Genomic DNA, 25,318 nt, shown 5'->3' on the forward strand with positions numbered 1-25,318 from the left:
AAAAAATTTAACTTAGCTCAACTCATTATTTAAAAGTTTACACTTATATTTATATTATTGACAACTCTAACAAAATATTTTGACAAAGTATAAATTGAATTTAGAAGAACGATTATCCATAGAATGACTTGATATCGGAGAATTATGATAAACATGGTAATTAAAAGATTAAAAATTTAATATGGTGATTAAGAAGTATTACTTGTTAACAATATTCATTAATTTTCTTTGATTTAATGTATGTTATCGCCATTAAGTTTTCTTGCAGTGGTTCTTGTTATCCTGCAGCAGAGAAGAAAAGTTGAGTCCGAAGATTAAATGCATCCAACTAACCAAAGGCCTCAAGCCATCGAAAGTCCAAGCACTTGAGTTAATTATGTGGAAAAGATGTATGTCATTCATTGCATGGTGCAAAATGACAAGAATAACAGTTAAAATATGTTACAAAGTAACTAAACATGTTCTCAGTTGAAAAAGAACAGCTGTCTCAATTTTTGGTAGGAATAATTAATCTTAAATACATCAAAATTGTCCTGATCGTGTGTCCAAGTTTTTTCAAATACTGAAAAGGATTTTAGTAGGTGTCGGTACCTGCATGAGTTTCACGGCTCCGCTACAGATAAAAGAATCTCAGAGGATAAATCAGAGAGACATTCCATTACCATGTAGTTTAATATAACTTCCATCTTTCCTGCATGTATATTCTGTTCCAGTCAAGATTGGCAGCCGCCACTCCATTAATATTCTTCAAGACTTCATCATCCCATGTTTTTTTTCGCCGTATAATCTTGATTATAGTGGAAGAAGAAAAAGTATAGATCCTGACAATAACAAGACAAGCCGACGAGAGTGGTGGGTTTGGTGGTTATTATAGTTTACTACAAAGGCAGGCATATCTAAGAGAACGAAGGTGACAGCTAGCGGTAAACGGCTTCTTTCACATGGCGCCGGCGGCCAAAGTCCAAACCAACAATAAATTCATTTCGGACATAAGAGTGAATTATGGAAGCCATTCAATTCATTATATTAAGGGGCATTTCGTTCAAGGGTTAGGAAGATTACTCAGTTAGTTTATTTTTTATTAATTATATTATATTATTTAATAAATAAATAATAAAAAAATATAATAATCTTCTATTATCAATGGTGATGAGATATATAATATAAGAGGTATTTTGATTATCACATTCACTTTAAGTATTAAATATTACCAATGTAATCTTAATTTTATAAAAACTATATTTTTATTTGTTAATTTTGTAGGGTAAAAGTAATCTCATTTTCAATTAATACAATAAATAACATAAAAAATATTTTAGAATAATTTAACTTAAGAGCATTTAAGTAAAATAATATATTAATATTTTTTTATTACCTCTAACCAAACACAATAATTATTTATACTTACTCATTTTTTAAAATTTTATTAAATGTAATAATAATTTATACCTAATAATCTTCAAGGTAATTTATCTTCAAAATAATCTTCTAATTTTAATAATAAAATATTCTCTAAACCAAACACCCCTTAAGAGTGGATGAAATTTTTTAAATAAGTAATGTTATAAGTATTGATAGATGATATTGATTTAGTGCATAGACTAATGTGGGAGGTGACATTTTATCTATCACATCAGTCAGAATATCAAAAAAATTATGAATCAAATATTTTATTCATATCAGTTGGTGCAGTGTATCAGTATCATTTATCGATATTTATATTATTATTTTTTAAATAAGCTTATACGATCTTTTTCTAATTTATAATAGACAAAATAACTTGTTCCCACTCAAGGTTTGATGAAATGGTAGTTACCTTTCTTTAAATTTGAAAAAATTATTTTTTTCACCCCTTTGGTAATTTAATTATTAAAATCTGTTTAATTTTTTTTCATAAAATTATTGAAAAGATTAAAAACTCTCAAGCTAAATAATGTTTTGCCTCCTAAATTTTATTAAATAATTTTTGTACATCTAATTTATATTATATTTTTTAAATTAAAAATAATAAAAAATATAAGTATAAATAAAGGTGTTAATAACATATAATAGTATGAGAGTGAACATAATTTTTGAAAATATTAGGTGTATTAATATAAATTTTAAGAGGTTTTCATAAATTCAATGAAGGCTATAAACAAATCACCACAAATTTGCAAAATATATAAGGGTGGATTTGACTTTGCCTACTAAATAAAACAAAAGTTTTGTAAAATATTAAAAACCCTTTAACTTAAATATAATTAAAGAAAACATTTAAGAAAATAATAATAAAAATAAAAATAAATCAAGACTTAATTAGAAAGTTTTCCTCCATAGATGCATGCATACAGCTAGGGGCGAATCGAGGTGGGGTCAAGAGAGGTTGACACCTCTTAAATTTTAAAAAAATTTAATTTGATGCATACAAAATGTTATTGATTTCCTTAGATTTTGAAAAAAAAAAAAATTTGTTTTATATATATAAAATATTAATATAATTATTAAAAATTTACATTAATTTTTAAAATTTATTTACTAATTTTAATATATTTTATTTGTGATTCACCACGGTATGCAGTGACGACAAAGGAATAAATCTGAGATTAAATAAGCTGGGAAAAGGTAACTAATATTATTGCTGATGGTTCATCTCTTTCAAATGTAGCAACTTAGTTAGCAGCCACATAGCTAGCTAAGCTAAGCTAACAATGACTTTCATTGTTGTTTAAATAGATATAATACCGATGAAAAATCTCATCAGGCTTTTCATTGCACGTAATAATGATTCCAACAAATGGTGGCATTGGTAGGCGAATTCAAAGTAATATCTTATAATATATAAGATAATAAAAATAATATATATAATATAAAATATATAATAATTAATATGATATGATAGATATATTATATAATATAATATATATTTTATAATACATATATATTATCAATATATTTTTTAGTAAAAATAATGATATAATAAAAGTGTATATATTTTTTTTTTTGATCTTTTTTAAAATAATAATATATTAATTATATTTTTTATTATTTTATTTTTAAAAAATTTTATGGTATAATATAAAACGGTCTTCAATATAAAATACGATACACGGTTTTAAAAAACAAGCCCACAGAGACGTAAGTTGATTGGACAAAATTTCGTATATTAATGCACCATGCAAAACATCTCCGTCACGTTGATTTGAATACACATGCCATAATTTCACGGGTTTAAGAATATTTGTTTCCACATTGACGGAAGAGCAAATTCAATCAGTTTTCCTCGTTGAGTGATGCTAGAAATATTCCGGTTCGTTGAAAAAAATTTAGAATACTAGGGGTCATATTTATACATTTGTATTTTATTTTATTTTATTTTATTCTTTTTTCTGTCATATATTTTTCTATTAAATATGATTACAAGTTATTGAATATAATAGCAACATAGCGATGCCAGTGTCTCAAGACAATAACTGTATTAATAATTATTGCTATATAATTATTAATATTATTTAATTTATTTATCTATTTCTATAACACTTTTTAATCTCATCTGTCTCCATTTCACATGGTTCTTCTCTTATTATTATTATTTTACAAGCTTAGAAAATTACATCAATAACGTCTTTTTTAATCAAGCAAGGAATAAAATTATATAATTATGTAAAAATTTTGTTGTTCTACTAATATCAGAGGAACCAATTTCAAAAAAAAAAATATATATATATATATATATATATATATATATATATATATATATATATATATATATATATATATATACATATAGGGTTGGCAATTTTTTATTCGACTCATTTATAAGATACAATACGAAGTTATGCAAATTAGGGTTGATGCTTGAAAAGATAATTTACAATCCAAAAAAAAAAACGTTAGATCCGATTAAACACATGATAACCTGTTTAATTAAATGGGTTAACACATTAACCTAAATCTATTTAACCCGATTATATATAAAATGACCCATTTAACGGATTTAATATTTTTAAAAAAACTAATTCATAATAATTATATTGTTAAAAAAGAAAACTGTAACATTGTGTGATATTGTGATTCAAAGTTTTAGTGCTTCATTATAAGTATACAATATAGTTAGCTTTATCTTTTTGGGTGGGTAAACTAGCTTCACTAATAAAATTTAGAAGTAATAATAATATTAAAAGAGACCTAAGTGTTAATTAGTAATGATATTTTAAGGATTTTTGGTTCAAAGATCATAAAGGTAATCTATATTGAAAAGATTAAAATAGTTCATTAAGGCAATATCTTTCTAATGTAAAATGAAATTATTTTAATCCATTAACATGACATGATTTATATATCTAGTGAAAACCAGTTAACGTAAACAATTATAATACATCAACTGTATCGTATTAATTATAATACATCTTATTATACGTATCATTTTTCATCTGTATCGTATAATATATTGTGTATCGTATAATTTTGATAGTTAACAGCAAAATTACCTAAAAAGACATTTGGAAAGAGAAAAGAACAATATCTACACAATAAATAATAAAACTATGTAGACATATTTTTAAGCATACAAATAATGAGTCATCCTATAATTAAATTATTTTAAATTAAAGATAAAATAATATTTAATTATTTGATAACAAATCATCTATATATTCAAAAGTGTATATGTATAACATTATTTTATAATAAAACTATGTTTATTCAGTTTAAGTATTCAATTAGATATTCAAATAATGTGTCTTCATCGGATTGAATGATTTTAAATTAAAGATAAATTATATTTAATCATGTAATAACACATCATTTGAACATACAGTTAAGTATTCAAAATTATGTACATGTAACACTGTTCAAATGCATTCCTCAAAATGAATTTTAAATAAATAAATCATATTAGTAATAAATTTCATCAATATATTTTATAAATATAATTAAAAGAAATACAAAAATATAAACAACCATTATTGAAAATAAATTTTGAAAAAAGGAAAAGAGTAGTTAAGACTCAAGAAATAGATAATATTTTGTCATAAATCATATTTTCATACAAAAATATTGATTCGTATGGTATATATTAATCATATTTTTTGGTAAATATAACTACATTGTAAACATTTTCTTAACTTAATTTTAAAGAATTTCAATTTCATAAATATATTATATTTAAAACATTTTTCTTTTACCATATATAAAATAATTTTTTTTTATTTGATAATTTTAGGGATATTTTATAAACTAAAGATATGTAACAATCATGTTGTGTTTTTAAACCATATGACCTGTCACATAATTAGAATAATTTACATTAATGCAAAAATTTTTAGGTCTGATTAAAGCTGAAAAATTTTAATATAATTCTATTTTAAATCATGTTGTGATTGAAGGTTTTAGACTCAAAACCCGAACTCATATGATCGAATGATATAAATTATCATGTTAGAAAGTTATTTATTTATGTATTTAAATCTAGGTATAAGCTGTAAATAAGTTAAACTAACTATTCCTACGTAAATTAATGTTTTAAGTAAGAATATAAAAATAATTAATATTACTATGGTTATAATAAGCAGAAGAAGAAGCACTGTGCTGTTATGAAAGGATTGCTAAGCCGAAGAAGAAGATGCCATGAAAGGTCTGAAATACTTCAACTTCTTGTGCATGTTCTACATAGTTGAACGCATCATCCGCGAACTCACACAACATACATTTATTCTAAATTAAAACCAAGTTTATTTATCAACAGGCACCTAGTAATATCACTTTACAACTGATTATTTAGATTACAGAACACCAAGGAGCGGCAGGGTTCATCTTCTTTAAGACTTTTTGTTCCACAACTTCTGGCCTGATACATATCAGAAACATAGATCCTTTATTCTCTGACGAATTCTTGTAGTTTCCACTCCAATCCTTGGACTGATGGCCTGAAAATATGGAGATATATAGACAAAGCATTGAAACTTACATGAATATACTTTCATGGTAACTCATTTTCCTTTCTGGTAAACGGTGCATTTGACAAAACGCAACGTTTTGCTACTGAAGATATTTTAGATTGGGTTATTGAGTAAACCCTACCAGACTTGTCTTCTTCAGACAAGACACATCTCGGTCTTTCGTTTTCATTTTTCTTCTCCTTCTCTATCTCACAGTCAAGACTGGTTTTTTCATATCACTTTTCCAGTTATGGAAGGCTGATTTTGTGTGAAGATTCGACGTTTGTAGTAGGTGAAATTTGATATTTTATGTTAACAACTGCAGACAGTCTATCATTTTTTGATCTTGTAACCTAAATCATTCTTTAATGAAAATAGAGGTATCATACAGAAATCTCTCTTAGTTTTATGGTCTTTCAATCATTATTATGTAAATTATTTAAAGTTACAGAGATAAAACAAAGCACTAGGAAGCAAAATTAGCTAGTAATGACAACTCTTCACTTTATAATCTTATGAAAAAAAAAATGAGTTGAAGGAGATATGCATGACATTTAAAAAGCTGGTAAAGAAAGAGATGAATATATATACCTGGGATTTAACTACGTATATGACTCTATCGCCTGTATTATACTGAGTAGAGCTGATGACTTCGGCTCCTTCTTGCTGAAGAATACTGATAATGTCATGCAACATGAAGTTCTTCTCCAACCCACATATCAGATTTATTTCCAAACTAGAATCTGAACAACTTATGTTGAGCACAGGTATTCTTGATCCGCTTGCCTTCTTATTTTCATCACCACTAATCTCTTTCAGTAGTAATGCTCTTCGGCGCCTTCGCTCCTCAAGTCTTTCTTGCAGTTGCTTTATATGATTGGTGGCGTTCTCTAACAACTCAGTTGCTGAAACCTAAAATACAAAACACAGATATCTTCATAACTTCATGGGAAAGTAAAGAAACTAGAAATTAATTAAGGATACACACCTTAGAGGATTGTAGAGGAGTCAAGAAAGCAAGCTCGGAGAGAAGCTCCTTCATATGCTTTCTTCTGACTCTTTCCTTCATGTTTCGCTGAAGTCTAGATGCCCCTGATCCATTTCCATTGCCCCGTTCCATATATATTACTCTTTTCAAGCTTTCTCTGCCAAGCGATTCACACACACAAACAAGGACGCAAATGAGCCACGTCGAAACGAATAAATATATACCAGCTCCTCGACTAGTTATACCCAGAGAAATAAATTCTTCATAGATATTTTAGAATCATTGATAAAGACAGGTTACTGTGATAATTACTGCAAGAGAGAGAGAATTTCCTTTGAAAGAAGTTAGCTACCATTGTGCTCATGTGCTACATGATTTTAGCATAGACTATACTATAACTACCAACATGAACAATCCCTGACTCCATACACAAACACAAAGTCTTCTCCTTTATGTTCAGATGGAAACAAACAGTATATATATAAGGGTAAGTTTAACATTATTTTCTCTCCAGAATTTACAGGGATCCTGTTATGATGCAAATGCATGCATAACAAACTGTGAGTGATTTGACAAAGATTTACATCCAAAGAACGAAAGTTAAAGACAGAAAATTTTATTAATCAACAAAAAAGCTAGAAATTTATGATGTTTTCTAGTTCAAATTCCAGAAAACCTCGCAAATAAAGTATTATTATCATCACCTGACCTCGTTCCTCGCTTTTAAATAGTGAAAAATAGTGGGAATGATAATAAATAAATTATACATAAATGGAAACCTGATAACTACCCCCCAAAATATTAAATACTCTACTATATGGAAAAATAATAATGAGAGAATATTAAGAATGGTAATAAGAAAAGATCGGATAAGACAAATATATCTTTATCTTTGACTCATTTTTTATTAAAGAGATTTTTTTTGTTTTTATTTTTATTTTTATCAGAAAATTTTTTCTTTGTAAAAATCGAAAAAATTTATAATCTCTAAATTCATTAGATCAAAATTATCATAATAAAACTTTTGATTTGATAAATGTTAAACCACTGAAATATTCTGTGGTGACAATGGATAGCAGACATATGGGCCTCGGTTTTAAACCGAAAATGAGAGAGAGAAAGAGAGATTCAAATGAATTAGTTGGGTCCTTGACACTGACCACTATCCAACTTCATGCCAATTGCAAGTCAAGAGTCAATATAAAAGATTGGCGACAGCACGCTTAACCAGTGCTCGCTGGGACCAGAACCGAGAAAAACACCCTAACGTGGCAACTGTTTTCAGATATTTTATACCAAAATGTTAAAACAAAATAAATATGTTATTATAAGTTCCGTGTCTGAATGATCCTTCTGGTTTAAGTTCTTTCATGGGAAGCATATCACACATGTTTTTACTAGGTTTATTTGGATGTTTCCCTTGACAAACAAGCCACAAGTCAGATTTCTTTTCGAATAATTTTTGCAAAATAGCAGACAGATTGTTGCATAAAATAGTTGGAGTTAATTTTGTTAAACACAAGCCCATTTGCCTTTATCATACTAGCAATATTAAATATACAAACTTTTCTTTCTTTTATATAAATAATATATTATTACGTAATTAAATATTATTTTATATTTAATTTAAAATTATTAAATTACATAATAATATATTATTTATATGATCAAATTATATATAAAAAAATTTACCTTTCCATGTTTTCTTTGATTAAACAAAAAAAAAAAAAAACAAATGACAAGATAATAAAAACCTTTGGGTGTGGATGTCATCCCTTTCTCTGACCATACAATCATCAAAAGTTTGATTTTTCACACTAAAAAATGTGTGATTGTAGGCAATAATTAATATCAACCATAAAGGGTTTGAGTGTCTAAGTCAGAAGGTAAATTTTTCCTTTTTTTTTTAAGCTAGTGTGAAGTTTGATGAGTCTTGCTTTCACTCAGAAAAACCGGTAAATTTTCCAAATTTTATCAGGTATTTGAAGTTCTGAATTCAGTTGATACTGGAGTTGTTCTAAAGATCAGATTGATTAGACCGAATAAATATTGACTAAGGATAGTCATGTTGAGACAAAATTGATTAATCATGAGCCACAAGATGGTTAATAAAATGGTGGGTTGTTTAGCTGTTGTTCAAAACAAAGAGGAGGTTTTGGTGTTTTGCATAAAAAGAGTGAGTTTCAGCTAACACTCACCGTTTCATGCTAAAAGAAGAAAAAATTTAGAAAGGGATGTATTGTGGTCCATTTCTTCTCCTCTTTCTATGGAACGATCAATGTAAATTTCTGTATACGTCTTCTCGAAGAAGTATTCTAATAAAATAACCTTTTCTCGAAGAATTTTATTATAAAAATTATAAAAAAATTCATGGCCTGAGAAATCAGAGATGTTTGTGTCATTAATTATTTTATAATGCAAAAAATCTTGTCATGTGTTTCATGGGACGGGCGCTTCTGTGCATTAATTATTATTTCTTCAAAACTCTAAATACTTGTATTTTTTATATATATAAAAAGCAAGTGAAATAATCGTGCTTTTTGGCCAAATGAAGCACAATTTCATTTCAAAAATATATTGTTTAATATGTCTATTAAATTTCTTAAATTTTTTATAAATTATTAAAAAGATAAAGAAAATTCAACTAAATAATATTTTATGTCTAATTTATATTAATTTTAATTTAAAATAAAAAAAATAAAAATAAAATTAATTATTTTTGATAACACTCACGTTATTGACTATTTTGAAGATAATTATCACTGATGACAGTGACTTTTAAATTTGTTTTAAGTAAAATGAAAATAAGAAAAAATAAATAAAAAATTTAAAGTTAGATGTTATTTGTTTATATTATTAGAAATATAAATTAATAATTAATTTTTATAAATAGATGAAAAATTAAAATTTCTCAAATTAAAAAAAAAAAGGATAAAATAGGAATTTAGCCTCCCAGACTAGTTTGATGAAGAGCTCAAGAAGTTTACTGAGAGCCAATCCAAGGCGTGTCGTGTCCACTGGGGCGAAATTCTGTTTCCTAAATCTAAGCATACGTCATTCTAGGATCACTCTTGCATTTTATATATCAAATAAATGTCTTATTTTTTATTATTATAATAAATATTATATATATATTTGCATAAAATATGAAATAAATTAGAGGAATAATTAGAGAATTATATCGTTTTTCAATTGAAAGCGGTGGCCCATGATAATGAAAAATTCCAAATGTGAATAGGCAGAACATTTCAAACATATTAAATGCGTTTTGACTAAATGGGATTAATTCAATTGCCTCATCAAGACTTTTTACATGCTATGCATAAATAATAATAATATTATTATTATAATATGCTAATTCATAAAATCATTTTGAATCGATTTAATTTACCAATGACCGGGAGACAATGATTGTTTTTTTTTTTTTCTATATCATGCAACATTTTATTTGTGATATTTGAATTAATGGCTAATTTGACCACGTTACTTAAAAAGGACTTGCTATGACCATAACTCAGAATGAGCTGTGGTTACACCAAAGGTCGAGATCAAAGCGCATCACTCCGACAAATAGGGATTTGTTAAAATTGAAACTTGTTAATAGATGGACGATTGAATGAGCATAACAATTAAAGACATAAATTTGGAAGAAGATGCATATACACTTTTCTGGTAAAAGTGAATTCTATCATATTGATTGAATAGATAAATCTAAAACATAATGATTAAACCTATAATCACTAAAATGAGATGGTTTAAATTATAAAATCAGATCGAACTACTTAAAAATTATAATTTAATTTGATTTGTAAAATCGTTTAGTTTAGATTAATAAATTCTTAAAAAATGGTTTTCAATTTTTAAACCATGTACACCCCCGGGATGAAGAGTCAATAAGATGAGGTGGAGACATGTCTACTTCTCCTCTGGCTGATTGATGGTGAAAAATGTGACAGAATGGACAGTCAATATTTTAACATGTGATCTTTCATTACTTAAGTGGGGTATTATTTATTGGAGGTGCTTGCATTATATCTTATATATATATTTTTTTATAAGAGTTTTTCACCAGAACAATTCTATATATAATATATTTGAAAACCCACCAAACATTCCCTGTTCAAGCTTAAAGAATTCTTTAACACAACTGAGCATTATTAAAATTCAACAAAATGGTAATAAATTAAATAAATAAATAAATAAACCCATATACTGACAGGGAGCAATCTGGAAGAGATGACAAGCAACTGAAGCCCTCAAACAAATGGTTTGTTTCTATGGGCTGCCTCGACACAAGAGGCCCATTTCTTCTAAAACTATATGCACCTCTTCATTTATTGGCCCGTTGTAGTCAATTATTTGGGCCTTCATAATTTCTACTACTGTTAGAAAATAGAATAAAATATGGGTCTTCGTAATACTTCATTATTTATACATAAAATTATATACATAGCATTGGAAAAATACTAATGAGGGCAGACTTGTCATTATAGTATATACTTGGTTATATCCGAATAAATCTGTTGGTTAAAACTGTACAAACACGCTCCAATACAGCTAATCTAATCAATAGCCCAAGATTATACAACATATTGCTATGCAATAACACATATTTAATTATAAGTATAGTAATTGAATCGTATATTGTATTGTATATCAAAATTCTAATTTTCTATATTATATATTATATATTGAGTATCGTATCGTATGTTATAATTTTTAAAAAATAAAATAATAAAAAAACTAATTGATATGTCATTATTTTAAAAAATATCACAAATATTTTTAAAAATTTAAAATTTTTCATTTACACTCATATTAAATCATTATTTTATTCTAAAAGTTTATCAATTTATATTAGTAATATATCTCATATTATATGATACATCTATTATATTATATTAATTTGATATATCTTATAATATATATTATTTTTTATTTGTATCATATCATATCATAAAATATTGATAAATATGATTATAAACAAATTATGTAGTCTGTATTAAAGTGATGAGATATAGAAATGCATGTACAACCATAAATTCTTTAACACGAATGGCCGCCAAGTATTTGTCGTATCTTATGAAACGTACTTTCACAGTCGTCCGGGGACCAGTCTTTTGAACACGCACAGTTGGAATGATTCAATGCCATCTTCGTCCTCAAGGAAATGACACATCCCGTGAGAATGGCAGAATCCGTAATTTCATTTTGTTTTTTCCGCTAATGATAGGCTTGGCTTGCTTTCTTTTGGTTTTTAAGATTTGTTTCAACTTTGATTTTGTTTTAAGTTCGGTGATAATTCAGACAAAATCTATTGTTACTTTTTTTTGACATAAATTTTTTTTAACATATCACAGCCTTTGTATTGTGCCCACTGACTTCAAATTCAGTTTTAGTTCATCGGTTTATTTCTTTAAGAATTTAAGATTCAAATCAATTCACCCTCTGTCCTCCTTTGGCTGCTTGGTTATTGTTGCGTTTGAATGGAGTTTAATTGCATATCAGCAAACTCTATTTTCATGAAATAGAAGAGCCAAATGAGGAGGAGCCATCATCAGCTAAGTTTATCTTAACAAACGGCTCGAACCCAGATGGCCCAGACGACTACAATATAACCCACTTTAATCAGCAGTGGTCCAAGTCATATCGTTCTCAAAAATCCAATGGCAAACCTCAATTCGACCCGGACCCGAACCCAGAGCTAAGAATGCTCCATGGGTGGGGCTCCACGCCGACGTATCCAAATGACAGATGGCAACGCCTTGGTTGATCTTTGCCTTGGAGTTGGGATCTAGGATGCCAGCTTCGTACACCCGAACTTTAGGAACAGAGTGGCAGTAATAAAGCAAATAAGGGAACAAACTCTGGTGACAAGACACTGATTTAGTAATTTTACCACCGTTGATTCCTTTGACTGATCCTATCATTATCTTCTTCTTCGATCCATTCAAGTTCTCCGTCGTTCGGACCACCAAGTTGCGGCCTAAGATTGAGGTTGCGAAGTCGATCATGTCCTCAACCGAACCCACACATCGCTTGGTCTCGCCGGAGCTGGGAGCCCTCTCGCATTCGCTCAAAGCGTCCTTAATTATCGTCTCCATGGCGGAATTATAAGTGGCGTGGAAGATATGCTTCAATTGAGAGATTTTAGAACTGGAAAATGGTAATTTCGAAACAATGGTTCGGGGCAAAAAGGACCTTTTGGGCATTTTATCTTTGATGTCCGGCATTGGCATTACAGTCCCTTTCTTCAGCATGGACTCTCTAAAGAATTTGCCTGGCTCCACCCATCTATTTACCAAACTGCCACTGGTGACTGCCATTTTAGGAGAAGTTGAAGAGCTGCCATTGTTGTACTCGGCAAAAGTCACACCAGTTTTGGCGTAATCTTTGAAAGTGTTGTTAACTCCATACGTCTTGAATCCAACCGCTTGGCCTTTAGCGCCCTTGCCATATCCTTTAAAGATGTCTGTACCTTCATTAAACGACTTGCCATAATTCGAAAATTTGACTTTTGCAGAATTTGAATTCTTGGCGTAAGATTGAAACGAATCCTCACCGACATTGGATTCGTCTCTGTAACTGGAGAAACTTTCCACTGCGGCATTGCCGCCGTCGCCATAATTGTTAAACCTATTGGTCGGAACATTGCCGTCGTCACCGTAAGAAATGAAAGTGTCATTAGCCCCATTGCCTCGCTCGCCGTAACCCGAAAAACCCGAACCCATTGCATTTGATCCTTTTCCGTAACTGGAAAATACATTGGGGGATCCGCTGGACTTCTTTCCATAAGCGGTGAAGTCCTGATTGCCTGCGTTAGAGTTGTCGGTGTATGCGGTGAACTTATTCGTCCGGCCGACTGCATCGGCTGAGTAAGTAGTGAATCGGAGATTAGGGACATTGACATCCCCTTCGTAGCTGCTAAAATCACCGCTGCTACCGGTGGCGCCGGTTCCGTAGGTGTTGAAGCTCTGGTCTGCAACATTGGCGTCCCGTGCATAACCCGAAAATCGATCCTCATGACCAGTTGAATCTCGGCTGTATCGACGGAACGAGTCGACCGGAAGATTCTCGCCATCGGAGTAGTTCTTAAAGGAGTCAACTCCACCGGGACGAAGGGTACCGTAATTGGTAAAGTTCTTGTCGGAATAAACAGCAAAGTTGGCGCCAGTGTCATGCTTCTCGAGACTGGGAGATAAATCGGGGAAACAGAAGAGTTTAGCGGCAGAGCAAAAGGACGGAAGGACGGAAGAGAGAGTGTTGTGAGCAGCTAGTTTGGCAAAATGAGAGGAGTCGACAGCATTTAAAGGAGAAGCCTTAGAGAGAAGAAAGGTAGATTTTGGTAAATTGGTGTGGATCTCTTTGTCCCAGTATCTAAGCAGATAAGCTTTCGGTGTGAAAGGATTTTGTTTGGCAATAATTTCACTGGAAGTAGCCGAGAAATTTACCTGCATTGCGAAAGAAATCAAAGTAAGAATCCATTATTAAAAAAGAGAAGAAAAATGGGAAGATTAAGTATAAGTAGCTTACATTGAAGAAGAGGAGGAGGAGGAGGAAGAGAGCAGGAGAGAAGAAGAAGAGATTAAGTTGTTTTTGTTTAAGCATTATTTATATTATTAATTTAAACACCGAGAGAATGTTGGCGAGCTTGTCTGTGGCTACATACAAGTATTTATAGACGAGAGGGAGAGCGAATGAGTTTGTGTTAAAGGTGATTAATGAGGCTTGCTGGCAACGCCAAAGCCTGAATCAAAATTTGTTTTCGAGTATGAATCAATTATCTGATGAAACCCCAAGTTTAGTCAAGTATTCGAATGATACATTTATTTATGGTATTTATTTCTGCGATTTGAGTCATTGTTTGAAGAGGGATAAAAGGAGAATTGGCAATTTGGCATGTCTTTCTTTGGTTTTGATTGACAGCCATGTCATGCAGAGGAGAGTTACGAGTTTAGGAATAATTATAGATGAATTAATTAGTAGATCCTTTTCCTGCATTGCATTCAACTTTGGTTTGGTTAGTCCTCTCTCTCTTTTCAAAATCTTACAACTCCACTACTCTTTTTTTGGTATTATTTATAATTTAATTTCATTCCAAAAATAAATTCTTGATTGATGTTTATGAAGACTAATGTAATGTATATTAATTATTATATCAACACAGGGTTGCTAATTTCCAAGGACCTTCGTCCCCTTAGGCCTTCCCGGGTGATCCGAATGCTGTAGTTATAGGTCATATAACAAAGCCTGTTCTTTGTTGTGCTCAGCCATGCCATGCCATGTATCGCCACTCTAGTTTGGATATCCCCATTCCCCATTCCCCGTGCCCTGAACCCACCCTTTGTTAGCTCACAACTTCCCCGTAAAAATTGAAAGCCCTATATTATATGATTCTCCCCCACATGTAGAATTTAACATGAGAAGTACTTCTTCAAAGCTATGAATTATCAAAACCAATGACTAGGTAACGCTTTAGCTCATCCATGTCAAACATCTGTCTAGAACTGATTATAGATAGATTTTCTAATATAAGAAAACTTCTTTTTAGCAAAGAATTTGTTCAAAATCTTCTAGATATCCTCATTAGTAACAACAATAAGAAGCTAATTTGCACCTTCCCATTCGAAATATTTTCAATATTGTAGAAATGCCTTTTAATTTAGCTAAAATAAAGATAAATCTTTAAAATCTTATTTGAATAATTATGAATTCTCTAATTATCTTAAATTGAATGTAACTTCTCCTCATCAACTCTATAAATATAAAAGACTATTCAAGGAACGAAGATCAAGAGATAATAATTAGAGAAAAAAATCTAGAGTCGAGTGTTAGCATTCTAACACTCAAACTCGTATTGTTCATTGTATTAATCATTTATAAAATATACACCAATTAACAACTATATTGTGGAAGTAAACATTTTGACCATCGTATTAAAACACGTTAAAAATCTTGTTTTAATCTATTTTTTTGAAGTCAATTCAAATTCCAAATTGTGGTTATCTTAGTTTATCTTGTTTAAAGCTCTAAATTATATATTATTGCTACCTTAATCCACCTTATTTAAAACTCTAAATTATATACTTAAATGGGTGACAAAAGATTGGATAAACACAAGAGGTATAATTAATGCACCAAATTAAGATAGGTTTACTCCTGCATCACGTGAAGGTCCTGTCATAGAAACTAAGAAATAAAAAATTGTCTCAATCAGTGAACAATTTTGGAGTGAATGCGATAAATGCATGATAATTATCGTGTGCCATTCATTTGTGCTTTCCCGCGTATTATCCAACTGTAGAATATGAAGATTTTTCTATTTTCTGGTATCTAATTTACATAGATCTACAAATTCATGCAACCAGCCAACTTCAGATGTGAATTCCAGGATTGCTCCTAATAATAACATGCTATTGCGCTGTGGTGGTTGATATGCTGCCTAACCCATTTTCGCCTCTCTTTCTATCATTGTCTTCCGTTCTTCCATCACCGACTCTGATGATTTCCAAAAAAGGAGAGATATGGTTCTTGATTCTCAATATAGTTTGAATGGAGAATAATATCCTTACATAAATTGCCATTGCTGATTCATGCTTTTTTTAAGCCATTCGACCATCTTTCATGTCTGTAAACCATGTGAAGAATAATGCAATATTAAGTAAACCGCATGCCCAATTTTTTGATAAGTTTGAGAACCGACTTAACAAAAGATGCATCTTGTTCTGATAAGATCAAAATCCCAAATCGGGTTTTTATTTCTCTGTGCAAACTCTGTTCAATTCTGATCACATCCAGAATCTTTCTAGAATGTGCAGCAAAAAGAAGCAACTTGTTTTAGTCCCCAACCATTACAAGGCACCCTAATGACATCATTATAAAGTTAATTTGTTACTTAAACTAATTGATAATCGATGGTGATTGATGATAAACATAGGTTAAATGCGAATTTGCAGCAGGATGCTGAGCTTAATCATGTGTATTTTCAACATAAGAGTCTCAATGTTACAGGATTTTTTTTATGTAAATTTTCTGGAACAAAACGCGGTAGATAGCTATTGATTTCAAACTTCAAGTGGTTTCCTATGATCATGTGCTTCCACATTTGCACAGCCATTTTTTGCAAAGGTGGTAATTAAGTTAAAAAAAAAAAATTAATTAAGATAAAATTTTAGAAAAATTCTACAAACTCCAGGAATTGTTCCCACATAAAAAATAGAAATATTTTTATTACACTTGGGTTTTCTGCAGAGTATCGCAGTGAGCTGATGTCATTTGTCAAAGGAAGGCACGTGTATGACAGACAGAAAGGGGAGGAGCCCACCCTTTTGTGTACTTTGATTCCTTCTTTCCAGGTTTCGGTTACTAGTTATAAAGCAAATATCTGGAGTTTTGTGACTGCCCATCACCAATGCGGCTTTAGCCTTCAATACAAAAGCAAAATCAGGTGCAGAAAATTTTCATGATGATGTTTTAGTGTAGGTGCCAGGAACTTTGAATTGGAATGGCCAAACTTTTTAGGTTATTTTAATCAATTTTTTTTTTATTAGGGCATTATGGATATTTGTTCTAGGCCTTTATTGATGTGTGTGCAGCCGGCAAATTTGATTTGATAGATAAGAGAAACATCAGCTTTGCAGTTGTTTTGGGGGGCTGGAAAGACTCAAAGAATTTTTGTGATTATAAACGACAGTCTTCAAGGGAGCAAAAAATGACAAGTGTAATTGAATATTGGGCGGGTACTGACAGATTCCATATCAAAATTTGAATCCAATATTTATCAGAAATCTTTAATCAGTTCAATAGAAATGATTCAAAGTGAAAGCCTCTTCACAAAAAAGTGGACATAAAATAGATAGTTTAAGTGATAATAGAACAAATTTTATTAATAAAAAAAATAGGTTAAAATCTTTTTCAAAGACATTAATTTGCCTTGGAACTTGTTATGCCATTGAAATTAACTTGATCACTTGATTTCAGAACATCTATTTATCTAAGCCTGTTCTCTGTCTTCTAGATCCTATACTAGCATCTACAGCAAATGCATGAATTAGCTGTGGTATATGACCTCGACCACATTTTCAAAACACATATTTGTAGCTTTTACATCTAAATTAATTGGGCATATTAAAATGATTCTGTCATGAATTATTTGGATTCCCATTTCACCTGATCTTCGATTTCCAGTACTATATGCATAACAGTAATGGAGAGATAAGTAGACCATAAAAATAGATAACTTAAGCAGGCCCAGACCACACTTAATTATATAAAGTACAGAAACATACATTTCATGATATAAAATCTCTTCAAGCATGAAGCAATACTGAAACTCAGTCTAACTTCCAAAAATAAATAGGTCATAAACAAGCCAAAACCAGTTCTGAAAGCTGCTTTAACTCATCAACTTACAGCCATCACCACCTGTTTGGAGATCCAACCAAAAGGTTCAACTGGATCTGCTGCAAAGTTAGAAAGCAACTTGGGTACTACCAGCTTCCAGATTTCTTCTTCCTAACAGTAAAGCGTTTTGGACATGAGATGCCATATAGACAACAGTACTATGATACGCCAGTGTTATTTATTCTTTGGTCACAAGGTAGTAAGTGATCGCTCTCCAAAAAGTCACTCTTCTACAACATTCACAAGTTCATATTCAATCAGTGAGAGGTTGTTATCTTCCTTTACAGTGAAACTAGCAGGTTCAGTAACTTCAACCCGACCCCACTTGTCCACAGCAAGCCTCATTGACCCTTTAAACATGTCAATTTTTGCATTGCGCAGTACTACAGTACTACCCTCTTTCATCAAGTCCACTAACCAACAATGAACAACATTTATAAGATTTAACAGATATTAAGGAGTCCACAACAAATACCATAGTTTTGGTGGCTACTTTCACAACATAATGAAAGCAAGATGCATAAATATTAACTACATCTAGTATCAAGTTTTAAAATCATAAATAGGCACAGTTAACACTTCAAAACACGGACCAGACAACTTCAGATGTTTCAACCATTTGCATCTTGCAAAATGCATTTAACTTAAAATCACTCTTGGACAGAGTACCTAGTATGACTCAAGGGAAGTTCAAAACACAAGTCATTAACACTATTGTTCATATCAACAAGATTCATGAACCTCATTTATATGACTGTTAAATTGTGTGGTTATCCTGTTCAATGGTTGTACTGGTATAGCATTATTCCTTCTCTCATTCTTAATTTTAGCAACCCTAAGAAAAGCTGCAATATCCAATCCGACTGGATGCACTTTTAAAAATATTATAAAGTTCTGACATGATCAATGGATTTGACTATAGTTTTCTTTTGTCATTACATAATATCCTATCTGTGCTGATAAGTAGCAAATCAACTTCAGATTTCCAAGGACATCATATATTCAATGGTCGTACTAGCATACCATTATTCCTTTTCCCAGTCCTCAGTCCTCATTTTAGCAATACTAAGATAAGAAGCACCATCCAATCAACTGGATGCACTTGTAAGAAGATTATAAAGTTCTCACATGACCAAACACATAATATCCTATTTGCACTATAGGGTAGCAAATCAACTCCAAAGTTCTGAGGAAATCTTATATTCAACGCACAAGCATGATAAGCAGAAATGTAAGCTCCCAAGTTGAAATACAATTCATGAAACAGCAAAAAATAGCAATTGCAAAATAATACACAGAGCTATTAACTAAAATAAAAAAAGTAACTATTGATTGTCCCCCGTAATATTAATATTAGTCAAATGGTCAAGATTACATGTCACATGAGTTATTCACATTGCAAATTAGTTTTCAAGTCAAATGTGTTCTCAAATGCTGAAGTTCAATTGGTCTAAAAGCTTCACAATTTGTGCATATGAACTTAACTAGAATTATCCCATTAATCTATACATACCCACACAAGTATAGGAGATACATACCTTGATCATTTCTAGCAGTGAAGATAACCATCGCAGTCTCATCTCCAACCAGGCATTCAGCAATTCTCATCTGACGTACTTGCGGACCATCAGCACGACCCTTCTGCAATACCATCTTGGTACTAACAACCTTAACAGTGAGAGTGTGCCCACTAGTGCCTGGACGAAGTTGCTCAACCTTAGTGAAAACTGGTTTCCTCAATCCTGGTTTTGATTCAGCCATGTTTAATGAAGCTATGAAACCTGTCAAATAAAAAGAATTAGTAACTAAAAAACAAATTCAAGAAGATGAACCAACAAATAACACAAGTCAGAGGGACCTAAACGGCTACACTATCTTCCATCCAATCAATGGGACACAAAACTTCAGAAATAAATAACACAAATTTAGACAAATACAAAAAATAGGGAAAGTGTAAATCTCAAAATCCTTCCAATAAATATCTCAAAAGTTCCTTAAAACAGTAAACAAAACTCGTACTTCGGACACTTGGTTATTGTGGAAAACAAAATCCTATATAGGCTTTGCAACTTTTTTCAATTTCTTTACTTTCTCAAACTCACATTCTCTCATCAAAACAGAAATTCCAAGAAGGTCGTCTTAAAATTAACTTATCCAAAAAAAGCATGAATGAAAACATATATTCATGGATCGAACATAGGGATTGTGTAAATCTCGTAATTATTTTAAGTCAACGTAGACATTGTAGATCACCATCTATTAAAAGACATAAAAATCCCTAAATTTCGTTCCATATGTTGTATATAAACTCCATATAAACAGATCAGAAGAAAGAATGATACATAAACACTCTCACACATATGTTGTATATAAACTCCATTCAAATTTCTAACAAAAATAATAAGCAACTAGCACAAAACAAGAATAGAAAATTAAAAAAAAAAAAAGCTGCGAATGAGATCGAAAAACTAGGGTTTGAAAAAACCTTTCTTTGCAGAGAAGAGACGGCTTGAAAATTGAATGTGGAGAGGGTGAGTGAGTGAGACTTTATTGATTGAGAAACGTAGCCGTCACCTGTCAGTAGGGTGTTGATGGAGACAGATTGTATTCAATATAGACCGTCGATCTTGAATTTATTAAATTAATCTACTCTGTACACGTGCGTTTCGCCTGAAAATTGCTCGGGTAAGAGATAAGTTTGCATGCTATTCGAACACGTGCTACTGGTTCTCTTAAAGTGACTCAAGAGTAATGAAACTGTTGACATTTTCTATGAACCAATCCCAGCGGGTCTAGGGTGTTCAAAACGGATAACCGAACCGGTCCCCTTTTTCTTTAACTGAATTGGAAATCGGGTTTGGAGCTGAACCGGTTTAAAATCCAATCAAATAAATTGAATAAAAGATAAGTTTTCATTCTAGTCGAACACGTGGCTGCTGCTTCAAAGGTGACACTGACACTGACACAGACTATCAAACGCTGCGTTTCGATAACTGATATTTGTGTGACACGTGGCGCTAGAAAATATGAAGTTGAAAGGCAAGACGAAGATAGCATAAGAGATAAGCTGCTACAGGCACAACTGTTAGAACCAATGGAAACCATACTAGCATCAGCACCTTCTAAATTCACAAGCTTCCACTCATTTTCTCAGAGGTTCTCCCTCGCCTTCCGGGAAAATAGAAGGAAAAACGTTGTCAACGTTAACGGAGCGTCATCGTCTTACCTTCCTCTAAGAGTTAGAGCAAATTCACAAGCTGCTCCTGCATCCACTGAGGCCACCAAGGTGAGTAGTGTACCCAGTGAAATGAAAGCGTGGGTGTATGGAGAATATGGAGGAGTCGATGTATTGAAATTTGATGAGAAAGTTTCTGTGCCTCAAGTGAAGGAAGATCAGGTGTTGATCAAGGTTGTTGCTGCGGCTCTTAATCCTGTTGATGCTAAGCGAAGACAGGGCAAGTTCAAGGCCACCGATTCTCCCCTCCCGGTGTGTTAATATTTCTTCTGTAATGCGTATTTGAAGTAATTAGAGACAGTCATAGCAATATAGAGCTTGAGAATTTGGTATTTTTCATTTGTTATGTTGTAGCAATCTAGAGCTTTATCCTGTCATGTTAAATGCTTGTTGAGTAACTGGTGCTATAACATTATGTTGTGACAGATATTCTAGTATCTTTGATAACTGATATTAAAATAGATGTTAAGTTGATAAACAAGTATAATATGCATTCAAGGGTATATTGCTATTTTGTTTGCTAATGCGGTTCTTCTTTAACTTGGTTTCTTTATAGACTGTTCCAGGGTATGATGTAGCTGGTGTGGTGGTCAAGGTTGGCAGTCAAGTGAAGGAATTTAAGGAGGGAGATGAGGTATATGGGGACATAAATGAGAAGGCACTGGAAGGGCCGAAACAATTTGGCTCCTTAGCCGAGTACACCGCAGTTGAAGAAAAGTTATTGGCACTGAAACCAAAAAATTTGGATTTTGTTCAGGCTGCTGGCCTTCCTCTTGCTATTGAGACGGCCTATGAGGGTCTAGAAAGAACTGGGTTCTCTGCTGGTAAATCTATTCTTGTTTTGAATGGTTCTGGTGGTGTTGGAAGCTTGGTGATTCAGGTAAAATATATGTTGGCTAATGCTATGTGATTACAATTGAAACTATCAAAAAAAAATTTCCTGACTGATGACAAGTAACTCATTTACATCAGTAATATCGGATAATTTCTTTGTAGTTAGATGATGTCTTCTGTCAACACCCATTTGCTCTAGATACAGGATTGAAGAGTCTCACTCATTTTACATATGATATCCTCACCATTTTATTCCTTCATGTTCATTGCTATTTATGCTACATATTAATTTCTCAGATGGGTTCGGTTTCACTTTGTTAAGTTCATCTAACAACATTCCTCCATCTCTGGTAGTTATCAAAAGTTTTGATTCTTTTCATCTTCACCTGAATCTGGCTTCCCTTAACACATTCTGGGTTAACTTTCTCCTAGTTAGAGTTTGAAAGCATAACAATTGTGATGTCTTAAGTCTTTCATGTAAACCTAATGGATGGGAGTAGCTTATTGTGATATTCCACATCCAATTGTACCTCAGATTTTAATGAAAGATTGACTTATTGTATATGTAAATGATGATGAAACAATTAGTAAACTGGGGCAGTAAATTTAATTGGTTTTGCCTACTTTAAATGAGCAGTGAAGCATTTAGTTATCAAAATTTTTGAATGCAATATGGAAACATATATCCTATACTTTTTATATACCTTATTCAACTTATAATATTTTTTCTGATTGTCCAGCTAGCAAAACAAGTATTTGGTGCTTCAAAAGTTGCCGCAACTTCAGGAACCAGAAACTTGGAACTTTTGAAGAGCTTGGGTACTGATTTGGCTATTGACTACACCAAAGAAAATATTGAAGATTTGCCAGAAAAGTTTGATGTCGTCTATGATGCTATTGGTAAGAATTTTCACAAATTGCTTCTTGTTGGTGGGCAACAGCTTTACTTCTATTGGCAAGAGATTCTCAAAGTACTTGAGTTTTGAGTTTTCCCCTTGTTCTCTCTGGTTTTCTGTTAACTAGCTTGGTCATGAAACTGTAAACAATATAACAAATATGAGAACGAAGATTATAAGTACTCAAAGAATGAAGAAAGTCATGCCACCATATTTCAAGATTTTGAATATTGAATAAAGTGAATATAGTTGAACCAGTTACGATGTTCCCATTGCTAGAGTTAACCTATTATCTTATTTTAAAGACATCAACCTAAATCAGTCCTCAAAATGTATTTGTAATCTCTGTTATACCGCATTAGATTTACTTTTGTTGTTCATCATTATATTAAGGTTTCCTTGTTGCAACAGTTGATTGAATATTTTCCTTTTATTCTAAAAAATGACAGGGCAATGTGATCGAGCAGTAAAGGTAGTGAAAGAAGGGGGTGCTGTGGTGGCCCTAACAGGTGCTGTAACACCTCCAGGCTTCAGATTTGTAGTTACTTCAAATGGAGCTGTTCTGAAAAAATTAAATGCATTTCTAGAGAGTGGAAAGGTAAAGCCTGTAATAGACCCCAAGGGGCCATTTCCTTTCAGCCAGGTTATTGAGGCTTTCTCTTACATTGAAACGAACAGAGCTACTGGAAAGGTGGTTATATACCCAATTCCTTAAAATGTCAGATAAGAAAAAAAACTCGGCCATTTTGTAATGTATATTATCCCTCATTCGAAGAGTAGAAATCTGTAAGGATAGTGTACAACATATATGAGGTTCATCAGTGTTCATCATCTTCCTTCTTTACTGTGGGAAATAGTTTACAGTTACTAGTTACCTTTTGTAATTGACTATGCTATTTTAGAACCTCGAAGAACAAATGGATGCACATACTTTCCAGTTGAGGGATGTAAAATTACTCTAACCTTCATGTTCTAGGAAATTAGCAAGGAATCAACTATCAGTTATGTGGTGAAAGGCCTATGGTTCCCCTAAATCAATGTTCCCATGTGCAGCATCTTCAGCTGAAATCATGGAGAATTGTCTAAGTTTAGAATTATGTGGTTTGCTCCAGATTGTTGCATTTACAAATGAGCAATAGTAAAACTTGCTTTCTGCTAATCTGAAGTCAGAAAGGCTTCATGTTTTGTTTGCATTCTGGAGTGTGCAGTACATGTCTCACATAAACTCAAAATCTTACCGAGTTTGGCTTCTGGGAACAGTGCCCCTGGAACTTCCTGGTTGGTAGTTTTGCAATACCACAGTATTCTTCTTCCTCTTTACGCCTGAATGAAAATTGTTTCGCCAGCAAATAGTAAGTGAAAAATCTGGGGAAATTGCTAATAATGCATAAATTGCAACACATTCAAGATTTGTGGTCTCACATGTATGCATCACAGGGATAACCATGGTCCAAATACCTTTGGTTTGTGGTCCAATTATGCATTTCTGGTCCCCTGACGGAGTCAGTCAGGGACTTTCTGTGGATTTTGCTGATGAAGCCACTTTCATATACAAAAATATTATAAGCATTTATGGTAATTAACTGGCCTGCAAACTTTGGCACAAAAGATTTGGGTTGTCGAAACTAGTAATGGTAACTAATTTTAGAAGAGGGGTGGCGAGAAACTATCACAAAAATTGTGAGGGCATTTAAAGGTTGTAATTGTAAGCATTGAAGATGTGAATGTAACAAATTTATTATTGATTTTTGTGGTAAAGGTTGCCTCTAAAATACTATGATTCATTTCTCTGAATCCTTTATAACTCAAAATACAAGCTTTTGGCTTAATGAAATAATAAAACTATACATGTTTATTTTGAGTACATAAATAAATGCGGTTATAATGTGTGTTATCATATAATTGGATGATTTTGAATTAATATATGTATACTCAAAATAAATACATATAATATTATTCTAATGGAAAATGACAATTGCTTTAGGATCACAACAAAGGGTTAGTCACTGGTTATATGTCATGCGTAAGAAATCAAGAAAATCCA

The 25,318-nt window shown here is 31.7% G+C and overlaps 4 protein-coding genes across 4 annotated transcripts; 1 reads left to right on the forward strand and 3 right to left on the reverse strand.

Annotated features, from left to right (window-relative positions):
• Window positions 1-5,603: 5,603 nt before the first annotated feature.
• On the reverse strand, window positions 5,604-7,066 carry LOC123207370 (transcription factor bHLH167-like). The gene is made up of 3 exons (XM_044624755.1): window positions 6,907-7,066; window positions 6,510-6,830; window positions 5,604-5,906 (listed from the first exon to the last, which is right to left on the reverse strand). Exons 1-3 carry the CDS (start codon window positions 7,036-7,038, stop codon window positions 5,838-5,840), a joined length of 522 nt encoding a protein of 173 aa, XP_044480690.1. The 5' UTR covers window positions 7,039-7,066; the 3' UTR covers window positions 5,604-5,837.
• Window positions 7,067-12,291: 5,225 nt separating this feature from the next.
• LOC123207371 (polygalacturonase 1 beta-like protein 3) lies at window positions 12,292-14,626 on the reverse strand. Its single transcript, XM_044624757.1, has 2 exons — window positions 14,440-14,626; window positions 12,292-14,357 (listed from the first exon to the last, which is right to left on the reverse strand). Exons 1-2 carry the CDS (start codon window positions 14,512-14,514, stop codon window positions 12,531-12,533), a joined length of 1,902 nt encoding a protein of 633 aa, XP_044480692.1. The 5' UTR covers window positions 14,515-14,626; the 3' UTR covers window positions 12,292-12,530.
• Window positions 14,627-18,138: 3,512 nt separating this feature from the next.
• Window positions 18,139-20,947, reverse strand: LOC123207364 (uncharacterized protein At4g28440-like). Its single transcript, XM_044624747.1, has 3 exons — window positions 20,795-20,947; window positions 19,848-20,090; window positions 18,139-18,722 (listed from the first exon to the last, which is right to left on the reverse strand). Exons 2-3 carry the CDS (start codon window positions 20,068-20,070, stop codon window positions 18,532-18,534), a joined length of 414 nt encoding a protein of 137 aa, XP_044480682.1. The 5' UTR covers window positions 20,071-20,090; window positions 20,795-20,947; the 3' UTR covers window positions 18,139-18,531.
• Window positions 20,948-21,373: 426 nt separating this feature from the next.
• Window positions 21,374-24,105, forward strand: LOC123207383 (NADPH-dependent alkenal/one oxidoreductase, chloroplastic-like). The gene is made up of 4 exons (XM_044624771.1): window positions 21,374-21,796; window positions 22,101-22,424; window positions 23,119-23,278; window positions 23,724-24,105. Exons 1-4 carry the CDS (start codon window positions 21,404-21,406, stop codon window positions 23,987-23,989), a joined length of 1,143 nt encoding a protein of 380 aa, XP_044480706.1. The 5' UTR covers window positions 21,374-21,403; the 3' UTR covers window positions 23,990-24,105.
• Window positions 24,106-25,318: the final 1,213 nt, after the last annotated feature.

Source organism: Mangifera indica, unplaced genomic scaffold, assembly GCF_011075055.1.
Source record: "Mangifera indica cultivar Alphonso unplaced genomic scaffold, CATAS_Mindica_2.1 Un_0074, whole genome shotgun sequence".
In the NCBI taxonomy this organism is placed as follows: Eukaryota; Viridiplantae; Streptophyta; class Magnoliopsida; order Sapindales; family Anacardiaceae; genus Mangifera; species Mangifera indica.

Coding starts and splice junctions, on each gene's coding strand:
- LOC123207370 (XM_044624755.1), bottom strand. CDS start 7,038: ATGGAACGGGGCAATGGAAATGGATCAGGGGCATCTAGACTTCAGCGA. Junction 6,831..6,906: donor CTCCTCTACAATCCTCTAAG/GTGTGTATCCTT, acceptor TTTGTATTTTAG/GTTTCAGCAACTGAGTTGTT. Junction 5,907..6,509: donor TATACGTAGTTAAATCCCAG/GTATATATATTC, acceptor CCATATTTTCAG/GCCATCAGTCCAAGGATTGG.
- LOC123207364 (XM_044624747.1), bottom strand. CDS start 20,070: ATGGCTGAATCAAAACCAGGATTGAGGAAACCAGTTTTCACTAAGGTT. Junction 18,723..19,847: donor CACTGCTAGAAATGATCAAG/GTATGTATCTCC, acceptor ATTGTTGGTTAG/TGGACTTGATGAAAGAGGGT.
- LOC123207371 (XM_044624757.1), bottom strand. CDS start 14,514: ATGCTTAAACAAAAACAACTTAATCTCTTCTTCTTCTCTCCTGCTCTC. Junction 14,358..14,439: donor TCCTCCTCCTCTTCTTCAAT/GTAAGCTACTTA, acceptor TTCGCAATGCAG/GTAAATTTCTCGGCTACTTC.
- LOC123207383 (XM_044624771.1), top strand. CDS start 21,404: ATGGAAACCATACTAGCATCAGCACCTTCTAAATTCACAAGCTTCCAC. Junction 21,797..22,100: donor CCACCGATTCTCCCCTCCCG/GTGTGTTAATAT, acceptor GTTTCTTTATAG/ACTGTTCCAGGGTATGATGT. Junction 22,425..23,118: donor TTGGAAGCTTGGTGATTCAG/GTAAAATATATG, acceptor CTGATTGTCCAG/CTAGCAAAACAAGTATTTGG.